The sequence below is a fragment of the Bremia lactucae genome, linkage group LG4, assembly GCF_004359215.1.
Source record: "Bremia lactucae strain SF5 linkage group LG4, whole genome shotgun sequence".
NCBI lineage: Eukaryota > Oomycota > Peronosporomycetes > Peronosporales > Peronosporaceae > Bremia > Bremia lactucae.
In genome coordinates this window covers 2,231,746-2,258,830 of record NC_090613.1, presented here as the reverse complement: position 1 = coordinate 2,258,830, position 27,085 = coordinate 2,231,746, and the positions used below count along the sequence as shown (strand labels likewise).

The 27,085-nt window shown below is 47.7% G+C and overlaps 4 protein-coding genes across 4 annotated transcripts; all 4 read left to right on the top strand.

The window, feature by feature from the left end:
* Positions 1-642: 642 nt before the first annotated feature.
* Positions 643-3,294, top strand: CCR75_001918 (uncharacterized protein; the record flags this gene model as incomplete). The annotated part of the gene is made up of 1 exon (XM_067960019.1): positions 643-3,294. The coding sequence occupies one exon, from the start codon at positions 643-645 to the stop codon at positions 3,292-3,294; it is 2,652 nt and encodes an 883-aa protein (XP_067816873.1).
* A 15,889-nt stretch (positions 3,295-19,183) lies between these two features.
* On the top strand, positions 19,184-22,768 carry CCR75_001919 (uncharacterized protein; the record flags this gene model as incomplete). Its single annotated transcript, XM_067960020.1, has 1 exon — positions 19,184-22,768. The coding sequence occupies one exon, from the start codon at positions 19,184-19,186 to the stop codon at positions 22,766-22,768; it is 3,585 nt and encodes a 1,194-aa protein (XP_067816874.1).
* Positions 22,769-24,200: 1,432 nt separating this feature from the next.
* CCR75_001920 (uncharacterized protein) lies at positions 24,201-24,647 on the top strand (the record flags this gene model as incomplete). The annotated part of the gene is made up of 1 exon (XM_067960021.1): positions 24,201-24,647. The coding sequence occupies one exon, from the start codon at positions 24,201-24,203 to the stop codon at positions 24,645-24,647; it is 447 nt and encodes a 148-aa protein (XP_067816373.1).
* Positions 24,648-24,912: 265 nt separating this feature from the next.
* CCR75_001921 (uncharacterized protein) lies at positions 24,913-25,203 on the top strand (the record flags this gene model as incomplete). The annotated part of the gene is made up of 1 exon (XM_067960022.1): positions 24,913-25,203. The coding sequence occupies one exon, from the start codon at positions 24,913-24,915 to the stop codon at positions 25,201-25,203; it is 291 nt and encodes a 96-aa protein (XP_067816372.1).
* Between the last annotated feature and the right edge of the window lie 1,882 nt (positions 25,204-27,085).

The window sequence follows — 27,085 nt, the reverse complement described above, 5'->3', positions numbered from 1 at the left end:
TGTGCCTCGGACGCGGCCCTCCGCTGTCCGAGCACGAATGCCTCAAACTGCTCCAACTGAGCAACATGTTGCTCAGGAGGACTACCCAGGAGCCTGGCCAGGGCTTGTTCACCAAGTCCCTGCGCCATAAGCCCTGCCACCTCCCGATGATGTTCGGAGAGGTGGGGAAAATGAGCCCAATCAATATTGAGGCTCATCCTCACGTACACACGCAAAAATGCGGGTCGTGGGAAGGATTTCAAGTGCTACCAAGTGTAGGCGGGTGCGTCGTAATGCGGCCACGCTCTACTTAGACACACACCCTAGCACAGCGAGGAAGCGGTTTGACCTGCTTCTCTTGCGTGCAGTGAGATAGTTGTGGTGGGCGCGTAAGCGACCTCACCCGACACACTAAGTACTCTGGTTAAGTGTCGTCACGGGAGCGGTAATCCGTCTCCTCGTGCGCACTTACCAAGTTGGAAGTAGTTTTCAAACAAGATAATAGAGATAACATTTTAATTGGTAAAAATAGGTATTTATATTTAATGAAATTAAATATGAATACCTATTTTTACCAATTAAAATGTTATCTCTATTATCTTGTTTGAATTACCGGTACTTATCGGTCCACGACTGCCACTAGTTATAATAAAGCTTTGAGCAATGGCGTCAACTTGCGTGATGATCGGCGCTAGCCGACTTTCGGTCGCGGATGTATGCAGTGTGGCTGCATTGGGTGCATTTGTCACTCTTGATATGAAATCTGAAGCATTTTCTACCTCTCCTAAATTCACAATGCAGCTGGTCTCCTCAACCAGCTCCTCTTCTGCCTTGCCGACTGTGCGCCGCGCTGTGCTTGTGCTTTTCCTCCACCGTCTGCTACAAGCAAAATCGGTCGAAAATGCGCATTATGTGGCTATGCTACTTAATCATCCGGGCAAAACGCCTGCTCAAGTGCGTTACGTGGACCTGCCCGTTGGTCTTTCGCAGGAAGAACAACAGGCTTTTACCAATGTGCCAATTGAGCTATTGGCTGAAACAGCACTGGCAGTTGGTGGAGCCATTTCACTGCTTCCTTTGGCTGATGCTGTGGCCGCCATTACGTGTGAGACGATGCGAGCCGATTCGGCGGCCTTCGAAGCGGACTTTGTTGACGTGGTCCGCCCACACCGTGGCATAGTGACATCGGCACACAATCTGCGAATGATGCTAGATGGATCAAAATATATAAACAGCCTTGACAAGGATGGCGCCGAATCCGGAACGGTTGCATTGCGTTACATACCGCAGTACCACGGCCCAGCACGTGACGCCATTCTGGTCGCATATAAGACCGTGGAGGCCGAAATAAATGTTGCAGTGGAGGGTAGTTCACCTAAATGCGGATCTACGGGTATACACCCACAGGCACTCAAGTCGGCGCTGTCGGCAACAACTGATGCACTAAGTGTGATATTTAAGGGGAGTGTTGATCGTTTGCAGGTGTTAGAAAACAAGGTTACGGATGTTCCTAAAGGAACGAATGCTTATGATCTTGTTCAAGGCACAGCGAATGCACTTTCCCGTGAACTTATGCCTTCAATGGAGCTTTTTGAAAAGGAAGAGGCTCAGCTTAAGGTACACAATAATGAATATAATGGAAAAGCTCAAGAGGCAGCAACCAAGGCTGCAGCTGCAGCTGCTAAGGAAGACGAGAAGCTTGCTAACATGCCTGAAGCACAGCGTAATAAGATTATCGGAAGGCGTCGCAAAAAACTTGAAAAGCTCAAGAATAAAGAGTGTGGAAAAAAAGTTGAAAAGAGAATTGGCCTAGGAAGTCAAGCATTTCTTCAGCACCTCGCGAGTCTCGGTGATTGGCAAATTGGCGTGCAAAAATCAGCGTTTGACTTGCGTAGTGCGAGTCTCTCTCATTTTCTGAATGAGCTGTTCGTGCGTTTAAATAGCGGTGGCGTACGTCGCAAACCGAAAATTGCAAAGGGCTCACAGGATTTCTTGCCCCACCAGATGGCTTTGCGGGAAAAGATTTTTAATAAGATACGAATGGTATTTAAGCGTCACGCTGGTGTCGAAATTGAGACTCCAGCTTTTGAGCTAAAAGAAACCTTAACGGGCAAATATGGAGAGGACAGTAAACTCATATACGACCTGGCTGACCAAGGTGGCGAGTTGCTGGCACTACGGTATGATTTGACGGTGCCATTCGCTCGCTTCATGGCCATGCATAATTGTGGCAATACAAAACGCTATCACATTGCTCGCGTGTATCGCCGTGACAACCCACAAATGGCTCGTGGTCGATTCCGTGAATTTTATCAGTGCGACTTCGATATCGCTGGCACGTACGCGCCCATGCTTCCAGATGCTGAGGTGTTGTCCATTGGAATTGAAGTGCTACAGCAATTTCCAGAGCTTGGCCCTGTCAAGGTGAAGCTGAGTCATCGTCTACTACTGGACGCCATCTTCGCTCTATGTGGTGTACCTGCTGAAAAGTTTCGCACGACGTGTAGTGCTATCGACAAGCTGGACAAGGAGCCGTGGAGTGAAGTGCGTCGTGAATTGGTAGAAGAGAAAGGTATTGCTGCAGAGGTTGCCGATCGTATCGAGCCTTTCGTGTGCAAGGTTGGCTCACCACACGAATTACACATGGAGCTTATGAATGAAAACATGTTTGGTGACAACATGAATGCTCGCCGTGCCATGGACGATTTGAAGCTTTTATTCGACTATTTGGAAGCTATGGGTGTGCTAGACATCATCACGTTTGATTTGAGTCTTGCTCGTGGTCTAGACTATTATACGGGTCTTATCTACGAATTTGTGCTAACGTCACCAGAGCATCTTGTTGGCTCCATCGCTGCTGGTGGCCGTTATGACAATCTTGTGGGAATATTCTCTGCCTCAGAGCAGCAAATTCCATGCGTTGGCGTTAGTATCGGTATCGAGCGAATCTTCGGTATACTTCAAGCTCATGCTGAGAAACAATCCGCTAACACCACTACGCCGTCGCAGGTTCTGGTAGCGTCAACAAGTGATGATCTTATTTTTCAGCGCTTGGAGCTATGCAAGCAGCTGTGGCTTGCTAACATTTCGGCTGAGGTAATGCAGCTGAAAAATCCTAAATTTATTAAGCAATTGCACTACGCTTTGGAGCGTGGAACCCCGTACATGGTGGTGATCGGTGAAGACGAGGTATCTAAAGGTGTCGTCAAGGTTAAGGAAATGGCAACGAAGGATGAGGTTACTGTGCCGCGCTCCGATCTCGTAGCGGAACTGCTGCGTCGTGGTTGCCCTACCACTAACACACTCAGAATTTGAGACAATGACCGTAGGTGTCGCTACGTTGCTACTGACAGGAGATGTGAGAGGGTTCTTACGTCATCGATGTGGGACTACTACACGATGTTAAAGCATGATGATATAACTGTGTTTTACCTTCCGATCGGAGGTCCTTATAGCAAAAAAGGGTGCATCACAACGATTAATGATTTTAATAAGACTTTACACATTTATTAAATTGAAGGAGATGAGTGAGATGACGAAGAAACGGTCATTTTATTCTGGACCTCGTAAAAGTATCCCATCGCCTGTTGCCGAGCGTCACAAAGGATGAAAAGAGTGCAATACAAGAACTAGTCTTGCATTAAGTATTTTTACATTATGGATGACGAAAAAAGTTGCAATTCAACTTACAGTTGTTTTTACTGCACCCACAAGTAAGCAAAATTTATACAAAATTAAAGGCTTTCAGGATGTATTACTATCTGTGTTGGAGACTTTGAAGGGCGCCCAATTGTACGTCAACTTGCAAAAGTGCGTCATAGGGGTCCCTGAGATACCTGTACTGGGCTGCATCGTAGGTACACATGGTGTACGAGCAGACCCAGACAAGGTAAAATCAGTAAAGGATGGCCAATCCCACGGCATGTGAAGGATTTGCGCAATTCCTAGGGCTCGCTTATTATTTGCGTAAGTATAGCAAGAATTATGCTGAGCAAACTAAACCATTATTTGGCCTCTTTAAAAAGGACGCAAAATGGGTTTGATTGAAAGGCTAAGAATATGCATTCACATACTTATTGTTGCACCGGTGAGCTTATCCTCATTGTTGATTTGCGCAGCATGCTCAAATCATTCCGGCGCAAAAAGCGCATCTGCGACAACATTAAGTCGTCATGGTTTATATTCCACGAAAAATGTTGTACTTCGTGAGAAAAGACAACCATCTCGCCATATTTGCGATAGGTGTGGACTGTTTACGGTCGTGCGTAAAGACGCATGGTCCGTATAAATACTGAACGGTCTATCTATACTCTTAACTTAGCAAATGCATATTTCATGGCATGGGTTTCTCTGTCATGCACTGGGTAATTGTGTTTAGCTGGCTGAAGCTGACGCGACTGGTAACACTCTGCGCCGTCCATGTCACATTGCATCAACGCACAGCCAATAGCAAAATTGCTGGCTTCACAGACCACCAAATTGGCATTTGCATCAAGAGTTGCGTGATACCCTCAATGGAGCGCTGACAGTCAACATTCCATGACCATTTTACATTCTTCTTCAACGTAGAAGAAAGGTGTACTGTCATTTCGGCATAATTGCAGGAGTACTTATATACGCCGCTAAGACGAGGAGCTTTCGAAGTCCTATCGCATCGACTGACACAGGACAATCAATGACCGCCTTGACCCTTTTCCGGATTAAACGTACACCGTATATACCTACGATGCACCAAGAAGTGGTATTTCGCTTGCAGCGAACATACACTTCAAAAGATTTGCATACAACTTATGCTTACGCATAAGTGTGAGAGCTTTTTGGACGGGGGTACGATGTACTTCAACGTTTGACTTTCCGGTCATTGCTCTGCTACAAACGAAGACGTCATAAAAAAAACAGCTCGGTGCGAGAACTCCCGCACCGAATCAACAGATTGGTTTGAATGTTGCAGGGGCATTACCAAGCCCCTGCGGCATAAGAGCCATTCCCATAGCATTCCGCTTGAGGTGCTTACTTCTGTGAAAGGGATATCCTGTTCACGCATAAGGATCTGATAGAACTCATCCATCAGATCCATTGACGAGAAGATAGTACTCTTCGAAATACCATCATGATTACGTCTTTTCGTGTTATCGGCACTTTAGCCGGTACCGTTGCAGCGTTCAATTTATTCAACGCATGCACAATCTGCCACCCTCCTGTTGCTTTACGCACACAGAAGGTCGGAGAGCTATATGTGGGGAGGTTGACTCTCTCACCTGGCCCGCTGCTAAGTGATCGGCAAAGAATTTGTCGATCGTTAATATTGTTCACGAGGCAATGGCCATTGCTTCATGACAAAGTTTTTCGAACCTGGTGTCAGATCGATTTCGTGTCGAGTGCCTTTATCCTTAGGCAACTCGCAGGTACGATTTCAGAAAATACATCCTTGAATTCGATTAATTCCTTATAGAAAGAATTAGTTTTGGGATTTAGACGTAAGACGTTCAATCCATGTCGTCTCATTAACGTCACTTCCGTTCATCGAGGAGCTGCTAAGAACCCGTTCGTTCTCAGGAAATATTATTGCCGACCGAAAACCGGCCACATATCCATCATATGTGACAGATACGCAGATCTACTAGACTTTGCTACTACGCAGATCATGCAAGAACCGTTTCGGTTTGAGCGTTGGCAATTGAGTTATCTCAAAAGTTAATTTCAGAGGCGCTATTAGATCAAGGGTATAAGCGCCAACATTTGGCCCGTTGTTTTCTAAGACATTCAATGTCGCAGTTTCTTCGTTGAAACGTATACCAAAGGTGTCTGGGAACCTTTGACAACAGATTTCTGGGGACTTGTTCCCACAGATTCTTGGGGGCTTATTCCCTCAAGTGTTATTTGGGATTATCCTGCTTATCTGCCTCTAGCTGTGGTTGGGCAACCACAGCGAGATCTTCTACGATCGACTCTCAGTCGTTCTAGGACTTTCTTATTGACAGGCGTTTTCGATTTTTTTGGATGTTGCTTTTGTAGCAAGCATTCCTGTTTCGTACCACTCAACTTATTCGAGTGGTCGAACTTCGAAGCTGCCTGTGCTTTTGCACAGCCACCGGTAACCATTTTCACTTCACAATGGTGGATTTTCGACGCTGCCTGTGCTTGTGCACAGCCGGCGGGATTTAGCTTCACAGTGTGATGGGTAGTCACAATGAGGTCTTGCTTGTGCCGTCGTGCAAACGACGAACCGCAAGTGAGGCCATCGCACTCACTCGTAGGACATCCACACGCTTGTGGACGCTCCAAGACGTTCATCAGAATTTGGTGCCCACCTGATGAACGAGAGGCAGGTAACGCCACGACTTGATGCTGCCGGCTCGTGCTTTCTACTATGGTTATCCAAGGCTGACATAAAATTTGTCATTCAAACCACTACGACGGAAACATATCCTTTAGATGTGTATCGAATACCAACTACACGTTTCTTTACTGTTACAGATGCGCTGTTGCTAGGCACACTGTCATACTCGTTAGAGGTATATCGCGCTTGATTGAGCCTGCAATATTTTAGCGATTGACGTCGAATGTAATTGTTCGACGCGCCACAATCGACTAGGGACTTTACTGGAACTTTTTTGCCAGTAATTTTTTTAGGTGATGAACTGGGGCAGTTATACACAATGTTTGTGTGTGAGGAACAGCTTTTGTCAAAAGACCTGCAAATTCATTTGGCGTTGCTGGATCAGTAGGACACTCCGCACCTACTGACACCGACCTTTTCTTACAATCCGCCTCTCCGTTGCGATTTCCCAACAGCGTTGGATCCGTGCCCTCCGCTGTTCTTAGCGGGAGGTCGATCGTTTTGAGCAGTGTTTCTTGTACTGGGCATAGGTCACTACACGCACAAGCGTAGTATCGTGTCTGTTAACAGCGATTGCATCTTTTACAATCGTTTGTAACTTGAAAAGCGAGGTCCCTCGCTCCTAACAAAGCAGAGGTCGATTGGTTTGACAGATATTATATGTTGCTTTGTCCACATTGCTTGACGGCTTCTAAAGATCCTATTGATTAGGTAAGGCTCTTTAAGGTTAATGAGATTATCGCAAGAATCCATCACAACAATCCCTAGAGGGTTGTTGACATTGTATCGATCTCCGTCAGATCGATACACAGCACACAATGGGTTACTGTACTATACAGCTATTGCTGGCGACAACCTCGTGCTGGCCTTACCACTCAATGAATTGCGATTGCGCATCGTGTATGACTGTCACGATGCATCAATAAGTGGGCATCGTGAGCGCGAACCTCACTTTAACATCGCGATTTCTTCTGGCCTGGCCAGTATGAATTTGTGCGCAAGCATATACGTGCTTGCGAAGTATTTAGCGGGTTAAGCCTAGTCCTTCATCCCGTGCTCCATTATAACCTCTGCCTTTCCCGGCACGTGCCGGAAAAGGCAGAGGTTATAATGGAGCACGGTTCCACAAGCGTGGTTGGTTGGAGATCTGACGTGTTAAAATACTGGAGCAATGGAATTCGTTTTCGGGTATCTCGAAGATGCTCACAAGAAATAATGGTACTCTTGTGTTCTTAGTTCGATGTAGCAAAATGGTTCGGCTATTATCGAATTTCAGTGCAACAATATGTTCATCTTGTCGATGTTTCGGAGCTGATACCAGCCGAGGGATCTGCTTGTATCTTTATCGACACGATGTTTCGACTCCGTGGGTTATCCAATGAACTTGCTTTGGCTCGAGATCCCCGATTCACAGCGGTGGCTTGGCTATTCGTATTCAAATCCGCCAGTACTGGTGAGACACCGTTTTATATAAACGGACTGCGCCATCCTCGGACGCCAGTCTCGTCTGTGCGCACCCCGAGTCTTAGTGGGGGAGGGCCCCTCACTATGCTCGGTGCGAAAGAGGGACATAGTTTCGTCAATATGACGATGACCCGTGAGGGTATTTTTTCAACGACAAAAACTTGCCCTAGTGACCCTAATGGTTTGGCAGTGGTCAGTATGGAGACACGGCAAGGAATGTCTGTGCTTCCAAACAATAACAATGTTTCGTTATTTACAACTAACTCCTCTGACCGACCTCTCGGCGGTGTCATGGGCGAGTTGGATGCTAAAAGCGTGAGCGAGGCTTGACGCTTTGTGGATGAGCGATTAGCCATCACACGAAAGTCCGAGAAGCGATGGCAAGCGCACAGATAAACAAAAAAAGATATGCTGACCGAAGTGATCGCAAAAGTGAACGCTTTAGAGTGGGGAAAAGTGCTATCAAGTACTGCTACCCTACCTAAAAAGGCAATTTCTGTACTACCTGAAGGTACTACGAAGTTATTGCCGCGTTTCATTTTGGGCCCTTTACGAGTATAAAAGAGGTTGGAGACCTAGCCTACAGGCTCGCTCTTCCCCGTATATTGAAGACGCACCCCGTATTTTACGTGGGCGTTTTGAACGGCATGTTGATCCGAAAGAGATAGCATACCCCATCCCTTCTAAGGAGACCGATGGTGACGCCGTCTGTGAGTCAAGCGTCGATCGGGTGAGGGAGACAGGAAAGATGAAAAAAAAATCAGCCAAATGACTCCACCCACCACGATAAGGACTCGGAGAGCGAAGGATACCACGCGCGTAATGCCGATCCCTCAGCATCAATTTCTCCACGATGCCAAGCCGAGGTTTCAGGCGTTCATAACCCTGACGATCCTTCGAGCGGGCAACCTGAAGACCGAGGTCAGTCGCAAGACTTGACCCTCAAGATCCCCAATGCGTCGTTCAGCAGCGCTTAACGCCTGCGACTGAACGGACGCGGGTAATGCAGTCGCGATTGGGTGGGCGAAATCGCCACTCCTATCGGGCGCCGCCTGCACAGATGGATGCGGGTGGGAATCAACGCTTTCTTGTTGGAAAGCTGCTTGCCACAGCTCCATCAGGCAACAGTATCAAATTCTCGTCCAGTGGAGGGGATACACGAAGAGTTTCCACTCTTGTGAACCGATCGATACCCTACGTATTGACGTGCCCGGCTTGGTGACTGCCTATGAAAAGGATCTCCGCTAGTCTCAAACGGACTAGCAGAAGCAGCGTTGTGAGATGAAACAGGGGGTACAGTACCGCCCATGATTTCTTTTATACGCGAGCGGGCGAAATTAATTCGGTGCGACCGCTGTTTCACCGCATCGTAATGCGGTTGAAAGCGGCGGTGAATTCCGCCTCATATTGGTCGAACGTTTCATTTGAACGCAGCACGAATGGGATCGGGAAAATTCGCCCAAGCGATTTTTCCTGACCCTTCCATGATTTAAAGACGCCATAATAATTATGTGCGTCTAGAAGAGCGCGCTCTAGGAGCGACGCTCTTGGCCCGTTTAAAAAGGCCATTTAGATGGAGGAGGAATCGGTGATATGCCACACGTCACATAGCCACGTTCTAAACGACTGGCTTGTGACACCGACAGAGCACGTTCACGTGTCGTCGGCGGAGCTTTAGGTTCAGAATCCTCTATGTCAGAACCATTATGGATAATGGTCTGAGTAATAGACGTTAAGTTTTACCCAACGAAGAAACGACTGCGCCTTTACGGGACTGCTCTCACTAATGGTCGCTGCGCTATCCCGCGCAGACGACGAGACAGTATTCGTTAATGTTGCTGTCTCTATGTTGTAAGCAATGAGAGAAGTTTGGATGGGCAATAATGCGCCATCATCCTTCCTCATGAGCTCGTTGTCCGCATCACTACTATGAGATACGGCAACGGTGTCGACTCATTGTAGTCGACAACGAGCGACGGATCAACATTCTCACTGTTAAATAGGGATGGATCCTTAGGCCCTGTTAACGCGACAGCAGCAGTAGCTGTCGGCGTTTCGACTAAGGCATTAGACGCTGCCGGCGTGCTAACGCGGCGCGCGCGCTTAGTGTCTTTCGGGAAAGGGGGACGTAGAAGGAAATTAACTATCAGCTGACCGACTCCTCCCACCACGAACAGGACCCGGAGAGCGAGGGACATCCCGCAAGTAACGCAGATCCCTCAGAATTATCAGCTCACAAAAAGGTCCAAGCAAGTCTTCAGGCTTTCATAACCCTGACGAGCCTTTGCTCCGACATCCTGAAGATCCGAGGTCAGTCCAAGACTTGACCCTCGAGATCCACAATACGTCGTTCCGCAGCCTTAACGCCTGCGACTGAACGGACAAAAGTAAGACAGTCGCGAGTAGGTGGGCGAGATCGCCACTCCTATCGGGCGCCGCCTGCACCGATGGATGCGGGTGGAAATCAACGCTTCCATGTTGGAAGGTTGGTTACCCACCGCTCCGTGAGGCAAGGGTGTCAGATCCTCGTCCAATGGAAAGGTTACCTTAAGAGGTTTGACTCTTGGGAACCGATCGATACTCTACGTATTGATGTGCCCGGCTTGGTGGCTGCCCATGAAAAGGAGCACCAGCTGAGGCCACTTCGCTAGTCTCAAATGGACTAGCAGAAGTAGCGTTGTGAGATGAAACAGGGGGTACAGTACCGCCCATGATTTCTTTTATACGCGAGCGGGCGAAATTAATTCGGTGCGACCGCTGTTTCACCGCATCGTAATGCGGTTGAAAGCGGCGGTGAATTCCGCCTCGTATTGGTCGAACGTTTCATTTGAACGCAGCACGACTGGGATCGGGAAAATTCGCCCAAGCGATTTTTCCTGACCCTTCCATGATTTAAAGACGCCATAATAATTATGTGCGTCTAGAAGAGCGCGCTCTAGGAGCGACGCTCTTGGCCCATTTAAAAGGGCCATTTAGATGGAGGGGGAATCGGTGATATGCCACACGTCACATAGTCACGTTCTAAACGACTGGCTTGTGACACCGACTAAACACGTTCGCGTGTCGTCAGCGGAGCTTTAGGCTCAGGATCTTCTGTCAGAACTATTATGGATTATGGTCTGAGCATAGGGCGTTGTGGTTATACCCAACCGGAGAAGCGGCTGCGCCTTTATAGACAGCGCTCCCATAACCTGTCGCTCCGCTATCCAGTCCAGACGGCGAGACAGCATTCGTATTTGTTGCAGTCTTTATGTTGTGAGCCATGAGAGAAGTTTGGATGGGCAATAATGCGCCATCATCCTTCCTCATGAGCTCGTTGTCCGCATCACTACTATGAGATGACGGCAACGGTGTCGACTCGTCGTAGTCGACAACGAGCGACGGATCAATATCCTCACTGTTATATAGGGATGGAACCTTAAGCCCTGTTAACGCAACAGCAGCAGTAGCTGTCGGCGTTTCGACTAAGGCATTAGACGCTGACGGCGTGTTACGCGGCGCGTGCGCTTAGTGCGAGGTTGAGTGGGCATCTTCGCAGACGACCCACCAACGTGGCCCCTTTTCAGTGGCATTTTTGGTGCCATGTATGTAAACACAGGTCGCTAGAGTGATTGAGTGAACTAGCGGGGCGAAAAGCTGCTCGCAGTTTCTCGCTCCTCTTTGACGAATTTAAAATGTAATTTCGTTCTTTAAGGGGGGATGGTGTAACGAGCTAAAGCTGCCCTAGTGTTACACAGTCCCCGTTGCGTACACCAAGTGTTCTTAAGGAGATGGTCAATTACTTAAATAAGTAACAAGACCCAGCACTCGGGTGTGGTTCACATTGTGACCAACCCTTGTGTATTTGATGCACATATGTGCATTCACATTAGGAGGGATAACGCCTTGTGTCATCCGTGATGACGGCTAGCGTCATCCGTTACGCGAGATATCTAGAAAGATATGCTCGCAATTCATATTAGTGTTATCTATAGAGATGACATTTTGATTGGTAAAAATAGGTATTTATATTTAATGCGAATAATATAAATCAGTGTGAAAACTACTTTCTACTTAGTAAGTGCGCACGAGGAGCCGGATTACCGCTCCCGTGACCACACTTTACTAGAGTACTTAGTGCGTTGGGTGAGGCAGCTAAGGCGCACTTAGTATAGGGAAAGGTAAAACTGTATTAATATAATTGAGTTAGTACGTATTACAATCTTCTTATCTGACTAAAAATATTATTATAGGTATGCATTAAGACTCATTGCCTTCCGCCCACCGCATTCGCGCCTCTAGCAGCGATTGGCGCAATTGATCCAAAAACTTCAATTGATGAAGGAACGGAACTGTCGCAATATCACCGCGCATGGTATGTTAGGTAAAACAATTAATGATTTTAATTTACTCTACTTTATTATTCCTCTTCAGTTCTTGTAACGGGCCACCCCGTTGATTCACCCCTCACTATAAAAACTGATGTAGAGCAACAGATAGTACTATTGTATCTCTCTCTGTAAGGGAGCACTTGTTGGTCTGTTTTGATCCAACCTTTGTACATGGTGACTAAACCCGTGCACGCCGCTTCTAATTTGGCAAATCTGGCAGCTACATTACTGAGTGTAGCTGCTGCTAAAACAAAATACAACAGTAGACGCTTAGGCGTCTACTGCGGGAAACATCTCGCCTCCAACATCGATTGGAGGCGAATTTTATGAGTCGGATGATAAATACGCCTAAAAAAAATCATCTGCAAAAGGGTCTCAGCTTCACCTGGGGACAATGCCTCCAAGCCAGTGGGTTCTGGCGTAACAAATAAATTATTGTTTGCGAATATATTCTACTTGTCTGACTCTCATGTCGCGGAGTCATCCTGTGATGACTTCGATAATGGTGCAGATGCTGGTGATGCTACATATGTATCCCCAGGAAGGAAATGGTCGGAAAGATAATTTCAAAATAAATGTTAGCTAAATGGTAACGTTAGTCAAAGAGAGAGGGACCGCAATACGTTGCATGTCGCTCCCCAAACGAAACCTTGGTTTCCCACTAAGCACACTTAATTTCGTTGGTCTGAAGTGACAAACGAACGATGCAAACTCCTTATTAGACTCATCCAGGCTTCACAAGCCTGGCGATGACGAAAAAGATTTTTTCATCGACGACGGCAAGCCTACCAAGGATGTGAATCCCTTGTGTCAGGCTGTTAAACGTTTAAACAGAATATATAAAGCTTAGGCCGCGAAGCCTGAATTGATAAACTGATTACGTGACCGGTTTAAAAAGATCCATGATTGTGCACGCTATTATCTGCATCATTTGTCTAGAAAGGAAGGTTTACCTTTCCTCTCGAAGGGCAACCCTTGTATCCGCTACGCTGAGGGAGCAGGTTTGGCCTTTCGGGAGGCGAATTTCCTAAATGATCATCACTGGAGGGTGTGCCTCTTTTCTGAGAAGATCGAAGGGATTAATAATTCGCAACCCCTTTACAAGTGCGCGAAGCGCTCTTTTTTTCGATGGTCTTTGTGGATCGAAGTATGGTTGTTCGACGAACCCCGAAACATCTATTCAAAGTTGGGAGCGAGGCTCCAACTATCATATGGAAGTAAATACCTCGCCATGAAACGAGATAATCAAGAAACGCTCAACTAGAAAGCGCTTCTAACAATTCGAGTCCATCAATTAATGAGGAAAAAGAGGATAAATCGGGTCCGAATTACTCATTTGGCCCGACTATAATTATTGCTGCGTCCTCCCGCGATTAATGGATGATGCGGATCATAAGCGTGACCGCTGTCATGGCTCTCCGACGACGGGGAACGGTCTATGCATCGTTCGGTCGTAAGACCGAGCAAAGATTGCAGTTGAGCATTTTGTTAGCCAAATGGGCGCTTCAAGCTCATCGTAACGAACTGACAGCAGCTGATCATGAAATGTTTTTTTTGAAGGACGAAGTGAAACGTCTAATCTGGACCATCATTCTGTGGCGGATGCTTTGGACACACCGGTGTGATTCAAACTTTGAAGAAGCCTCGTACTGTTAGTATGGGCGGACATGTCTTAATGAATAATGTAGGATACATGCGCATCCTACAAGGTAGCTTCATCGCGTGGACACTGTTATTTATAGCGAACACCACGAGAGCATTTGTTTGCTTTATTCTTTGGGAGTCACTACCGCGCGCATTACATCCGCCACGATCCGATTGACACGTTCTGTTTGGCCATCGGTCTGAGGATGATCGGCTGTAGACATGTGGAGCTTGCTACTTAGCCACTCAAACACATATCGCCAGAAACCTGACGTAAAACGTGGACCCGATCCGACACTATGGACTCGGGCATCCCGTGTGTCGGTATACATGATCCTCGAACAATACAGCCTTTCCTGTGATCGATATTTTACATTGTGCCAAATGTACAATTTGCTCAGTCTGTCTACGAAGACGACGAGCCCCATCCGACCCTTTGGTCGGGCGGCATGCCAAACATGAACTCCAGACTTACAGACTTCCAACAATCCGTTGGAATCGGTAGCGGCATCAGTGGTGCACTGCTGGACGGTGCAGGCTTGACGTGCTGACACTGTTCGCAAGAGCGAAAAAGCTGACCACCCATCATTATAGGTGTGTCCATATTATTCCTCTGACACTTTTGAAAATGCCTTTTCACGGCCCAGATGCACATTCGATGGCGCATCATGGAGCTCGTGAAGGATCATCAGCTTGAGATCTGTGTCATGAGGCACATAGATTCTCAAGGGATCACAAGGTGACAGCTGATGCCATAACAGGCCATCGCTGAAGCTAAAGCAATTAAGCTTAGCCTTCAGGCGCGACGGAAGCGATACCATTCATCCACCGAAGGATCCAACAGCAGGCGACAATGTTCGTCCTGACTGTAGCTCTCCTGAATTTCAGAGGCTAATGAGCTCGTCACGTGATATGCCTTCATGGCTGCCAACGTTAACGGCTCAAATTGTGCTTTCGCACTAGACACACTTTTCTGGTGTCTCTCCTCGAAGTCTGATCTGCGCGATAAAGCGTCAGCCAAGACATTCGACTTACCCGGCTTGTATTCAACTTTGAAATTAAATTCAGAGAGGAATGTAAGTCATCTTGCCATTCTATGCGAGAGATGCGGTGAGTTTATTGCGGTCCGCAATGATGCGTGATCCGTAGTAACCACAAATGGATTGTGCCCAATAGGTGCACTCGAAACTTATTAAGAGCATACTTTATTGAAAGTAGCTCTTTGTCATATACGTGGTAATTCAGTCCTGCGTCTTTTAAAAGCCGGGACTGAAAAGAGATGACGCGGTTGACACCGTCGTCATCCTTTTGTATGAGCGCGCTGTCGACTGCAAAATTGCTTGCATCGCAGACGACGCTTAAGGGCTTATCCGCGTCTGGCAATGCCAACACCGGTGCCTCTACAAGAGATTGCTTCAGTGATGTGAATGCATCTTCTTGTTCTTTTAACCAAACTTATTCTGCGTCCTCTTTAAGGAGGTCAGACAATGATTTAGTTTGCTCAGCATAATTCTTGCTATATTTATGCGAGCAATTAGCGAGCCCTAGAAGTACATGCTGTGGGTTTGGCCATTTCTTTACCGAATTTGCCTTGTCGAGGTCTGCTCATACACCATGTGTACCTACGATGCAGCCCAGAACAGATATCTCGGAGACCCTATGACGCACTTTTATAAGCTGACGTACAATTGTGCGTCCTCTAGAGTCTGCAACACAGCGTCTGAATGACGCTTGTGCGACTTTAGTTCGCTCAGCCCGTCCTCGGTCCTACTATGCACGGAAACTTTGTTAAATGGGACGCGTAGGACGCACCACATGAGGCCCCACTCGGTTGAATGTCGCTGGTGCGTTTTTCAAACCTTAGGGCATCACAAGCTACTACCAAAGCATACCGCTTGGGGTGCTTAATGCGGTTTTGGCTACATCCGACTCTCTCATGAGTACCTGATAGTAGCCATCTTTTGAATCCAACGCGAAAAAGATAGTTGATATTCCCTGGAGTTCAACGAGACACCTATCCGCGGGATTGGCGTTTACGCCGGTATGGTCGCCGTTGGCAGCTTATTGTAAGCATGAATCACGCGCCATCCACCTGTGGCCTTACGCACACAAAAGGTCGGGCTGCAATGAGGCGACTTGCTCTCACGTACATGTCCCCCCTAGGCTCGCATGTCGAAGAACTCGTCGATATAATCGACTTGTTTTTTCGGCAACGGACATTGCCTGGTCACACAATACTTGGTGACAGTTTCCAGATCAATCTCGTGCCTAATGCCCCAATCTGCTGGTAAGCGGCTCAGCACTTCTTCTGGGAACACATCGCAATGTTTCCACAAAACTTCAAATAACGGACTGTCTCTCAAGGCATCCCAACCTTGAGCAGCGAATCGTTTCTTTTGTCCGCTTTTAAGACGCTCTCGTCCATTGTGGACGACGAGCAACAGTCCACCAAGTTCTCTTCTGGAACTAGTGTGACTATTTCGTGGATCTTTCCTTCCTTTAATTCGGCAAGGAACAGATCCCACGACATCTCCGGGAGATTCACTATCTCCTCGGGAGATATAAAGACTTGCCGGGGCACCTCAACTGAGGATGCCTCCGCAATTTCGTCTTTGACGGCCTCAAACACCTCGTTCGAAGGCCCGTCCTCTTTAATAGGAACTGATCTAAGGTCACTCATTTAGACGTGCCTTTGACCGTCCTTATCTGTCGGGTACTCGTTCTTCGAGTCTGGTGCCGTTGCTCTCCTGGCTAACGCACCCCTTCCAACCGCACCAGGCTCTAAGCACTGTGCCGGTTCATGCGACGCTTCACTTACTGTCAACTCGCCGTCTACTGCCACAGGAGCTCTGCTCTGTGCAGGACATTCATACGCATGACTACTTGTCATTGCCCATTTCACTACCCCAGCCTCCACGGGCTGGGTAGGAATTGGTGACGTTTGACATTTCGTCAACGCACTCTTGACTGTGGTTTGACACGAAATCAGTTGCATACACCTCTCGCAGGAGCACATCCTTTCCGGTGTCATGCATAGAGTTCGCAACTGTGCGTGTACAGCAGTCTATCCATGGTTGGTGTTTTGCCAACCATGGCATGCCTAGGATGAGGTCATACGGACTCTCCATACCTAGCACTGTGAATGTTTCTCACAAGAGAAGCCATTAAAGCTGAAGGCGAGTTCAACTTGAACTCCCTCAGACCTTACGAGCACGCCGTTTGCTAAAGGAAAGGTCGCCTCTTCTCGCTTGCCATCCTGGCAAAGCCACTCAAACACCGCCGGTCTCTTTCTTAGGTCCACGAGTCTTACAAAATTCTGTGATACACCCGAATCCACGAGAAGGGTCAGCATATGGTCATTGCCTCGTACTTAAGCGCTGTAGACCAGCAGGGTTGAGGTCCGAAATTTCGAGACCTCAGGGACTAGCAGGAGTGCAGTAGGGCATGCCCACCCCTACTGCACTCCTGCATTTCACCCGAACCCTCAGCGGTCGATGCAGAGCTCATGCGTCTCGCACGCTGGTTCTTGCCATCGCCCTTTGGGTAGGGAGTCCTCTTGCTGGGCGTCTTCGCCCCAGCATAGATCCTGGCATAGCAGCAAGCCATCATATGGCCGCGCTTGTCGCATTTATAGCAGACAACGTCTGCATTGCCCAACTCCATGGGAGTGGCATCTGACCTCTCGGTCGACGGCTTCTACCAAGCTGTCGCCGAGGCACTGTTGTAGGAATGCTCCTCAACTAAGGCAATATGGATTGCCTCTTCCATCGTCGACGGCACCTTTCTGAAAAGGGCCTGTTGTAATGGGCCGTGCCGTTGTCCGTTCATAAACGTGGGTACCTTTCTGGGCTCCGGAATCGGACCTATGGTAATGATACCTACAGCGAGCGCATCTCCTGCATAATCTTGCAGAGATCGCTTCGCCTGTCGCGCCCCAAAGAAGCGCGCCTGAAGCGACACCTCGTTGTTCCGCGGCTAGTACATGGCGCGAATTTTTTCCTTGAAGATCGCCGATGTAGGGGGAATGCCTTTCTGTCTGCTATAAGCGCCGAGTAAGCCCACTATAAGGCCTTACCGCGCAGGTGCGACATGGCGTACGACACCATCCGGCTGTCGTCCTCGATGAGCTGCGTGACACCGCATTGCTCCACGGCTAACAGCCAGTGGACAATCGTGTGCGCTGCAGTTCCATCGAGCTTGGGCGGGTCCATACGAATGGGCCTCGGCTGATGCGGCCGGGCAGAGAGCATCTCAACAGTACTGTTGAGAGCCTCGCTCCGAGCCTGCTCTTGCCTCAGCTCATCTTGAGTCTGAGTAACGGACTCCGCCGCAGCATGGCTCTGTGCCTCGGACGCGGCTCTCCGCTGTCCAAGCAGAAATGCCTCAAACTGCTCCAACTGAGCAACATGTTGCTCAGGAGGACTACCCAGGAGCCTTGCCAGGGCTTGTTCACCAAGTCCCTGCGCCATATGACTTGCCACCTCCCGATGATGTTCGGTGAGGTGGGGGAAATGAACTTAATCGATGTTGAGGCTCGTCCTCACGTACTCACGCAGATGCGGGTCGTTTAAAGAATTTCAAGTGCTTTCAAGTGTAAGCAAGCACGTCGTAATTCGGCCACGCTCTACTGTAACACACACCCTAGCACAGCGAGGAAGCGGTTAGACCGTCTTTTTTTGCGTGCAGTGAGGTAGTTGTGGTGGGCGCGTAAGCGACCTCACCCAACGCATTAAGTACTTTAGTTAAGTGTCGTCACGGGAGCAGTAATCCAGGAAGAAGTTATCAGACTTATTTATATTTAATCGCATTAAATATAAGTACCTATTTTTACCAATCATAAATGTCATCTCTGTAGATAACACATAGTGTGTATTGCGAGCGTATCTTTCTAGATACCTCGCGTAACGGATGACGCTAGCCGTCATCACGGATTACGCTAGACGTCATCCCTCTTAATGTGAATGCACCCATGTGCATCACATACACAAGGGTTGGTCACAAATGTGAACCACACCCGAGTGCTGGGTCGAATTACTTTATTTAAGTAATTGACCTTCCCCCTTAAATACACCAAGTTAACTTAACGGGGACTCTGTAACACTAGGGCAACTTTAGCCCGTTACATCTTACTAAAAATGTTATTATAAATTATCAGTATCGCCCACCGATAGTAATATATTATTCTTGAAAAAAATAATTAATTTAATGGTACTATTATCTATTGACAAATCCTTAAATTTAGGAGTTGCTACTTTTTCTTAAAACGCCACTTATCTTTTTCTTTCGGATTGTATTGTTGTAACCTATTTCCAGTTGGGAAAGAAACTGCTTGTTCGATTCAGTCAATCACAGAAGTCGAAGGCTGGACGACAACCATTCCTGTGCGATGGAGCCGCCTGGAAAGAAATCGCCCGGATTTAATTGCAACCCTCTCATAAAAAGTCTCTCAAGCGGCGACCTTAGTGTAGCGCCCAACCGGAGCAACGGAAGAAAAGCTAACTATTACAATAACAGCCACGCGAACGACCTGCTGATGGACTCGTCGGCGGCTTTAACTTCTGCCGCCATAACGCATGAGGTCCACTGGGAAGGGTATGTGCGTAAAAAAGGAGATTGGTTACCGCGTTGGGAGGAGCGCTACCTAATTTTGGATGGGGCCACGCTTACGTACTATAATTCTAAAGAGGAGGCCCGAAGCGCTCGCAACTTGCGTGGCCGCATGATCATCAACAAGGTGCGACCTGAGAACTATGGAAAAGCACATGGTTTTCTTCTGGAGATACATGGCCACAAGCATTTTCATTTGTGTTGTACGACGGAGTTGGAAAAGGATATGTGGGTCGAAATGATGCAGGCAGCTATTGAGGAAGGTCTTCGGCATGAAAATACCCGAATTTCAATGGAAGAAATGGAAACAATACAGATGTCTCCTACTCAAGTAGACCTGCGTGGCTTTTACTTCGCCTTTCGTCAATTACTCATTTCACATTCTTCATCGCCGCAATTTTTTCCTAAGCTTTCGCGTGACATCGTACTAACTTCTAACTATGCACCAACTGTTCCTTTCTGGGGTGAATATCATGGTCTTGATGGTGTGCTGCACTTCTTTTCGATCTTATATGAGACTGTAGAAATTACTGCGTTTTTCGTGACCGATATTGCTCAAGCTAAGGAGGGATGCACTGCCGTAGTTGCTGGACGTGAAACAATGAAGAATCGCGATAATGGACGTAAGTTCACACAACAATGGCAGCACACGATCGAGTTTGCACCCGATGGACGTGTGAAGAGTCTAACTATATCGGCAGACCCCATTGCCGCCTCTGCAGTCTTCGGCTGCAGTGCAACGTCAAGCCTGTCCCTGCCTTTGGTGGCTATTGCAGGCAATGCAATTCATGATAATCCCCCAGGAAAGCTACACATTGTGGTATTTCGTGGTGAACAGATTTCAGATCGAGGCTTTATTGACGACGATGAACACACTGACAATTTGGAAGCAGACGGCAATAAGCGGCCATCAAATGGCCGTGTGTTTCTGGGATTGCGCTTAATTATTGATGGAAAAACTAATGTTTACACCCCAACCTCTTCGGCAAGTTGCGTGGCCCGGACGCGCACATGTGATCAGAACGAAGCTCGAAATCCAAAATGGAATTCAAAGCATGAAATTCTTTTTGCCGGCTCACCGCGAGGCAAATCATGTTTCATTTTGATCGAAGCGTGGGAAGTGGTGCGCAACGAAGACGCACAGACAGACTTGGAACGTATTTTAGGTGTCGCTAAGGTCAACCTTGCGCCGTTCCTGGCTTTGGCTAGTACGTCAAGAACGGTGCGGGAGAGTGTTATTCATTCAGATATTGCCCGTGGTGCGGTGCCGCAATGGTACACGCTTCTTTCTGCGAGTGAAACGAAATTCACATGTGGACGAGTTCAGCTTAGTATCAGCTTTGAAGCATCGATGGCTTCGTTCGCTGCTATGTCTCGTGCTACTTCATCGCGCAATGGGATCGATGAAAATTCTCCCTGCTTGGATTTGGATGCTCCAACTCCACAGGTGCGTCCGTCAGGAGCAGTGGTGCAATCAATAAGTCATCGTGTTGCGTTAGCTCGTGGCTGCTCTTTCCGCGATATGAAGCGTGATAATCACCACTTCCGAGTGGGTAACACTAATTTTGACGTTCCAAAGCGCTATCAGATGATTAAGGCTGTGGGACAAGGTGCGTATGGATGCGTGATTGCTGCTAGTGACACGGAGACTGGCCAGGCACTAGCTATTAAAAACATCCCGAACGCGTTCAATGATCTCATCGATGCGAAGCGCATTCTGAGGGAGATCCGTCTCATGCGCCATTTGAATCATCCCAATTTGGTAAATCTTCTTGATCTTCTACGCCCACCAACCCTGCAAGAGTTTAATGATGTTTACATCGTTACTGATCTCATGGAGACTGATTTGCACCGAGTTATTCACTCAAACCAGTCGATCAGCGATGACCATGTGCAATATTTTCTGTATCAAATGTTAGTGGCAATTAGCTACGTTCATTCTGCTGAGGTGCTGCACCGTGATTTGAAGCCGTCTAACATTTTAGTTAATTCGGACTGCGACTTAAAGCTGTGCGACTTTGGTCTTGCTCGAGGTATTCAGGGCATGGACTCGGGTCTCACCGAGTATGTTGTTACGCGGTGGTACCGTGCCCCAGAGCTGCTGCTTTCATCGAAATATGACAAACAGATGGACGTATGGGCCATTGGGTGCATACTAGCAGAAATGCTGGGACGGCGGCCTCTATTTCCCGGCCACGACTACCTGCATCAACTCAAAATTATTATGGATGTTGTTGGGTCTCCGTCTGAAGAGTCTCTTGACTTTATTACCAACCCAAAGGCTAAGCGATTTATTTTGCGTCAGCCAAAGAAGCCGAAGGTACCTCTCTCTTCGGTGTATCCGCGGGCTACGCCACAGTGTCTCGATTTACTAGAGAAAATGCTCGTATTCGATCCGCGCAAACGCATAACGATCCAGGAGGCTCTTGCGCATTCATATTTGAGCCTAGTTCGTGACCGAAGTGTAGAAAAAGTCTGTCCCATGCCATTTGACTTTGCATTTGAAAATTCCGACTTGACGAAGCAGAAGTTGCAAGAACTTATCTTTGAAGATGTATGCGCATTTCACCCGGATGCTCGCATCCCTGACCCAATGACTTCGGCCAGCGCTGCTGTTAACGACCGCTTTGGAGCTGAGTCAACCCTAGCTTTGTCTTTGAGAAGAACTAGCGTGTCAGCTGCTGGTGCGTCTACTTTGGCGGTGCTCCCTGCGACTGCTCCATCAGTAGTCGTACCACCTACCCCAGTTACTCTCACTGCTTCAGTAATTTTGAGGAATTCGCTTCAACAGGATGCAATTGACGAATCATCTCGAGCTGGGAAGTCAGTTTGCCAAGCTCAAACTTCTCCTGTCGTGTTGCTGCCTTCGGAGGCATGTGCTGTACATGAAAATCGGGCTTTCGAATCAGCATTGAATTTGATGTCCCCCGCAGCATCAATTTCTGGGATTGCAACAGCGTCATCGCAAACTTCTGGAATAATGGAGCTTGTTAAAACTGAATCCTTAGCATCGCCTGCGGTCATGCACGAACGAAGTGCTCAAGCTGAGGAGCTAGCTATTAAGATTGTGCAGTCACCTGCACATATTTCCGATATAGAGGACAGTGAAGGGATGGTTGTAGCGTCACCTGATGACAATTTAAGTGCCCCTTTGAACAATGTATTTGTAACGAAAAGTGCAACCTCGATCGATGGTTGCAGTTTAAGTGGCGATGACAGCACAAGGACTAAAAGAAAAGTCGGCTATGGAGGTGAAGGGCTTGATAATACGAGCGAGTCTGAACAAGCAATCGGGTTGTCTATATCTTCGCAACAGGAAAAGCAGCATTTCAAGCTTCCCATTTCTCCATCCTCGGTTGTGTGAGTTATTCGTTGAAAGTACTATGGGCTGTGGTGTCATTAACTACCTTTGACTCGATCATTGCGATTACGGACTTCTCTAAGTAAAATCGCATGCTTCAGCTGCCTTTGTGGGATCGCGAGTCAAGATTGTAAGGCGTAAAGAAAAACAATAAGCTCTTCTTTAATAGTGGCGCTATGACTAACTTGAAGTCTGTTTTCGAATGCTGTGGGTTTAAATAATATAGTGGAATGCACTTATAATAAAAAATAATTTTAGATCAACGTATTAATGAAACCATGTTTGAAAATAGTGCTTTCTTGACGACAACACGCAACATGAAGCTTACAAAGGGATATTCCTGCACCCAACGATATATCTTGTAAACGCGCCGTTGTCGAACTTATTACCAATATTAGAGTTCTGAATGCTATCCCATGGCATTATGAAGCTCTAGTTTGGTTGCAATTAAACATGGCATTATGAAGCTCTAGTTTGGTTGCAATTAAACAGAAACTTCGAGGAACATTCCCGTTTTGCATGAAGGTGAAGGTGCAGAAGTACGATGGATTCAATCCATCACGGTGACAGTTCAAATAAACATATATCTTGACCAATGTTGTGTCCGTTGTGCGTGGTAGGGTGTTGATTGCCACGGACCTGACTTCTCATGGGTCCATAAATATCTGCTTTGATTATTGAGAAGGAGGACATGGTGTCGACAGAATCACACAAAAACAAAAACTTTGGATTTTGCAGGAAAGCATTCAATCATAGTCCAAAAACCCCATGAAAAATTTGAACTTAAAGTCAGAACCCAAGGAAAAACAAACACAGCTTCTAAATCAAAAAAAAAAAATCAATAATTTACTAACTTATCAAAAAATTTAAAAAATAATAGATTTGAATTAAAAAATATTTTATGTGAAAATCATATTTTATATAATAATATAAATTTAGAATCCTATGAGTGCTGTGTCGCCAATTTCTAAAAATTAGTGCGGGGCAGTTGACTAGTAATTCAAGCGGTCCACTTGCCGAACTGGCAGGCGCAATTGCGATCCCGAAGATCACATTCCTGGCGCGGCACTGCTGGCCAAACAAAGCAACTGTTTCGCGGCTGCACGGCGTCGTGATGGACTTTGTATGGGGGAAATGAGACGATAAGCGCGCGAGAGCATGGCTGCGCAGAAATCAAGCGTCATTGCCATTGCGAAAAGTCGGACTGTCTGTGCCTTGCGTGAAATCCGAGATCATCGCAATGGCAGCAGCTGCAATCGGACGCTGGGCCACGATATCGTCCTCATTTGAGCTTATTTTGGGTGACCTGATGTGGGGCGGTGGGGTACCGCAGTATATCACGCCAAGTTGGGCGAATGTGCCCCGCGCTATCAAGTACCGCCACATTTTGTTTGAAACAGGCGCGTTCGCACTATCTCGCTGCGCAGCATCAGCGATGACAAGCCGATTAGACACACAGTCGGTTCTGCGACGTTTGAGCGCTTTCGTCGCAAAGGCCGAGGTGCGGTACGACACTGACGGGAGCATCGTCGTTGATGGTCGGTTATCACTGGACATGGCAACAAGAAACGAAATACGATCGAAGAATGCGGCATCCGGTGCTTTTGACAGCAGATGGCTGCGTCTCGCGTCCTTGCACGACATGAGCTGGCTGCTGGACAAAAATGGGCTACCGCACGACGTCGCGTGCATCCGTATCAACGGTGATGTGCGCACGCTTGCTGACGCAGTTCTCTGGGAATGGATCGAGCACGGGCTGATCCGCTTTGTTCCGGTCGGCAGTTTGAGAACGAAACCGAGCTCGACAAGGCGTCACATCGGCAAATTCTGCGTCGCGCTTGTGTCTAACTATCCCGAACTATTTCTAAGACCGCTCGAATGAACACACTAGATGCATACACGTCCGACACATACCAACACCACGACTGGAGCCTCACCGAATGCAAAAGCCGTATGCGTCATTTTGACGCGGAAATGCTGTGCGAAACAACAATAGTTGAGTCTATGCGCTGTTGCGACGTAGCAGCCACAGCGACACGAAAAGCAAAGTCCACTTCCGTGCGCACCCAGCGCTCACACGTCTGGTAGTGATCCGGTCTGGCAAACGACGCTGGCTCCCGCGTCGACGCGCGCTAATGAAAGTCGTGATGGCAGAAGCAAATCAAGACGGTGTGCGACTGATGATTGCGTCTTCTGAGAACAAAGCGCACGAAGTGATAGCCAACGGCGCCGACATGGTTGACTGGGTCGATATCCGCAAGATCCGATGGCTTCTGCCCACCGAAGCACTATCGCTCTACCGCCTAAAGTCGAATAGACCTCCGCTTTGGAACCGAGTGGCGAACAACTTGTCGTTTCCGAACTCGAGCTGCTCGAACGTCGAGTTCGCACCCGCAAGTCACGTGTGGTGGACATGCCCACGTGCTCAACAGCATTAGCAACAGTTTCGAGAAGCATGGCGGAGCTTTGGTCTGAAGGACTGGACGGGTGACAACGTCTGGATCTTTGGTCTGGAGCTCCCGGACAGACCACAGCAAGCAACAAGCGCAGTACGCTGCCTTCTTCCGGGCACCTCAGTGCCAGACAACCTAAGCTCCCAAGTGGCTACGGTGAGCGACGAGCTCTGGCGCTTTACCGTCGCAGTCACTGTACACGCAATTTGGTTGGAACGACTACGAAGAATGGAAGACCCAACTTGCTCGGATGCGACGCATAGCCTTCTGGCCGAATCGCACCTGCGCAAGTGCCTCATCCGTTTTATGAAAGCAGGGTTTATTGCAAGTAACAACGATTTCGAGATCAGTGATAGCGTACGAATTGCTTGCGCTTGTCTACTGCTCCAGAACGTAAACGGTCCATAAAGCTAGTTTAGCGAAGTGGTCTAAAATTGCGTTACTCAAAACCACGTTCCTTTGGCATAGAACGGCAAATAAAAAAATAAGGACAAAACAGCTGCCGGGTACAACTCCCAAAATCTCGCAAGAAATCATTTTGAAAACATATCCTTAAATATTTTTAAGAAGCGGTAGGCAATAACGATGTATTTAATTAAGGTCATAATGGATTCAAAGCAGAAAAGTTTAACCCAGTCCACAATGTGTAACACTGTTGTAGTATCTAGGAATGAATGAGGGAATACATTAGGTATCTTTAACCCGTAATACGTGAAAGCTATGCTCAACGGTTCAAATTGGACCAGAGGCAGTGAAGCAATCTCTTATGGAAGCACCGGTCTTGGCATCGCCAGACGCGGATAAGCTCTTTAGCGTCATCTGCGATGCAAGCAATTTTGCAATCGGCAGCGCGCTTATGCAGAAGGATGACGACGGCGTTGACCGCTTCATCTCTTATCAGTCCCGGCTTTAAAAAGCCGCGGAACTGAATTACCCCGTGCATGACAAAGAGCTACCTTCAATAAAGTATGCTCTTGTCGAGTTTCGTGTGCACCTACTGGGCACCGAACCATTTGTGGCTTATACGTATGCTCTTGTCAAGTTTCGTGTGCACCTACTGGGCATCAAACCATTTATGGCTTATACAGGATCACGCATCACTGCGGATCGCAATAAACTCACCGCACCTGTCGCCTAGAATGGCAAGGTGGCGTACATTCTTCTCTGAATTTAATTTCAAGTCAAATACAAGCTGGGTAAGTCGAATGTCTCGGCTGACGCTTTATCGCGCAGCCCAGACTTCGACGTAAGACACCAGGAAGTCGGTAAACATGATCCAGGAACAATACAGCTGCCTCCTTGCCTGTGATCGATGTTTTACATGGTGCTACATGCACATTTTGCTTAGTTTATCTACAAAGACGACGAGCCCCGTCCGACCCTTGTTGTCAGGCGGCATGCCAAACATGAAGTCCAGACTTACTGACTTCTAACAATCCGTTGGAACCGGTAGCAGCTTCAGTGACGCACAGCTGGACGGTGCATGCTTAATGCGCTGACACTGTTCGCAAGAGCGAAAAAGCTGACCACCCATCATTATAGGTGTGTCCATATTATTCCTCTGACACTTTTGAAAATGCCTTTTCACGGCTCAGATGCTCATTCAGTGGCGCATCATGGAGCTCGTGAAGGATCATCAGCTTGAGATCTGTGTCATAAGGCCCATAGATTCTCAAGGAATCACAAGGTGACAGCTGATGCCATAACAGGCCATCGCTGTAGCTAAAGCGATTTAGCTTAGCTTTCAGGTGCGACGGAAGGGATACCTTTTGTCCACCGAAGTGATCCAACAGCAGGCGACAATGGTCGTCCAGATTGTATTTCTTTCAGAGGCTAATGAGCTCGTCACGTGGAATGCTTTCATCGC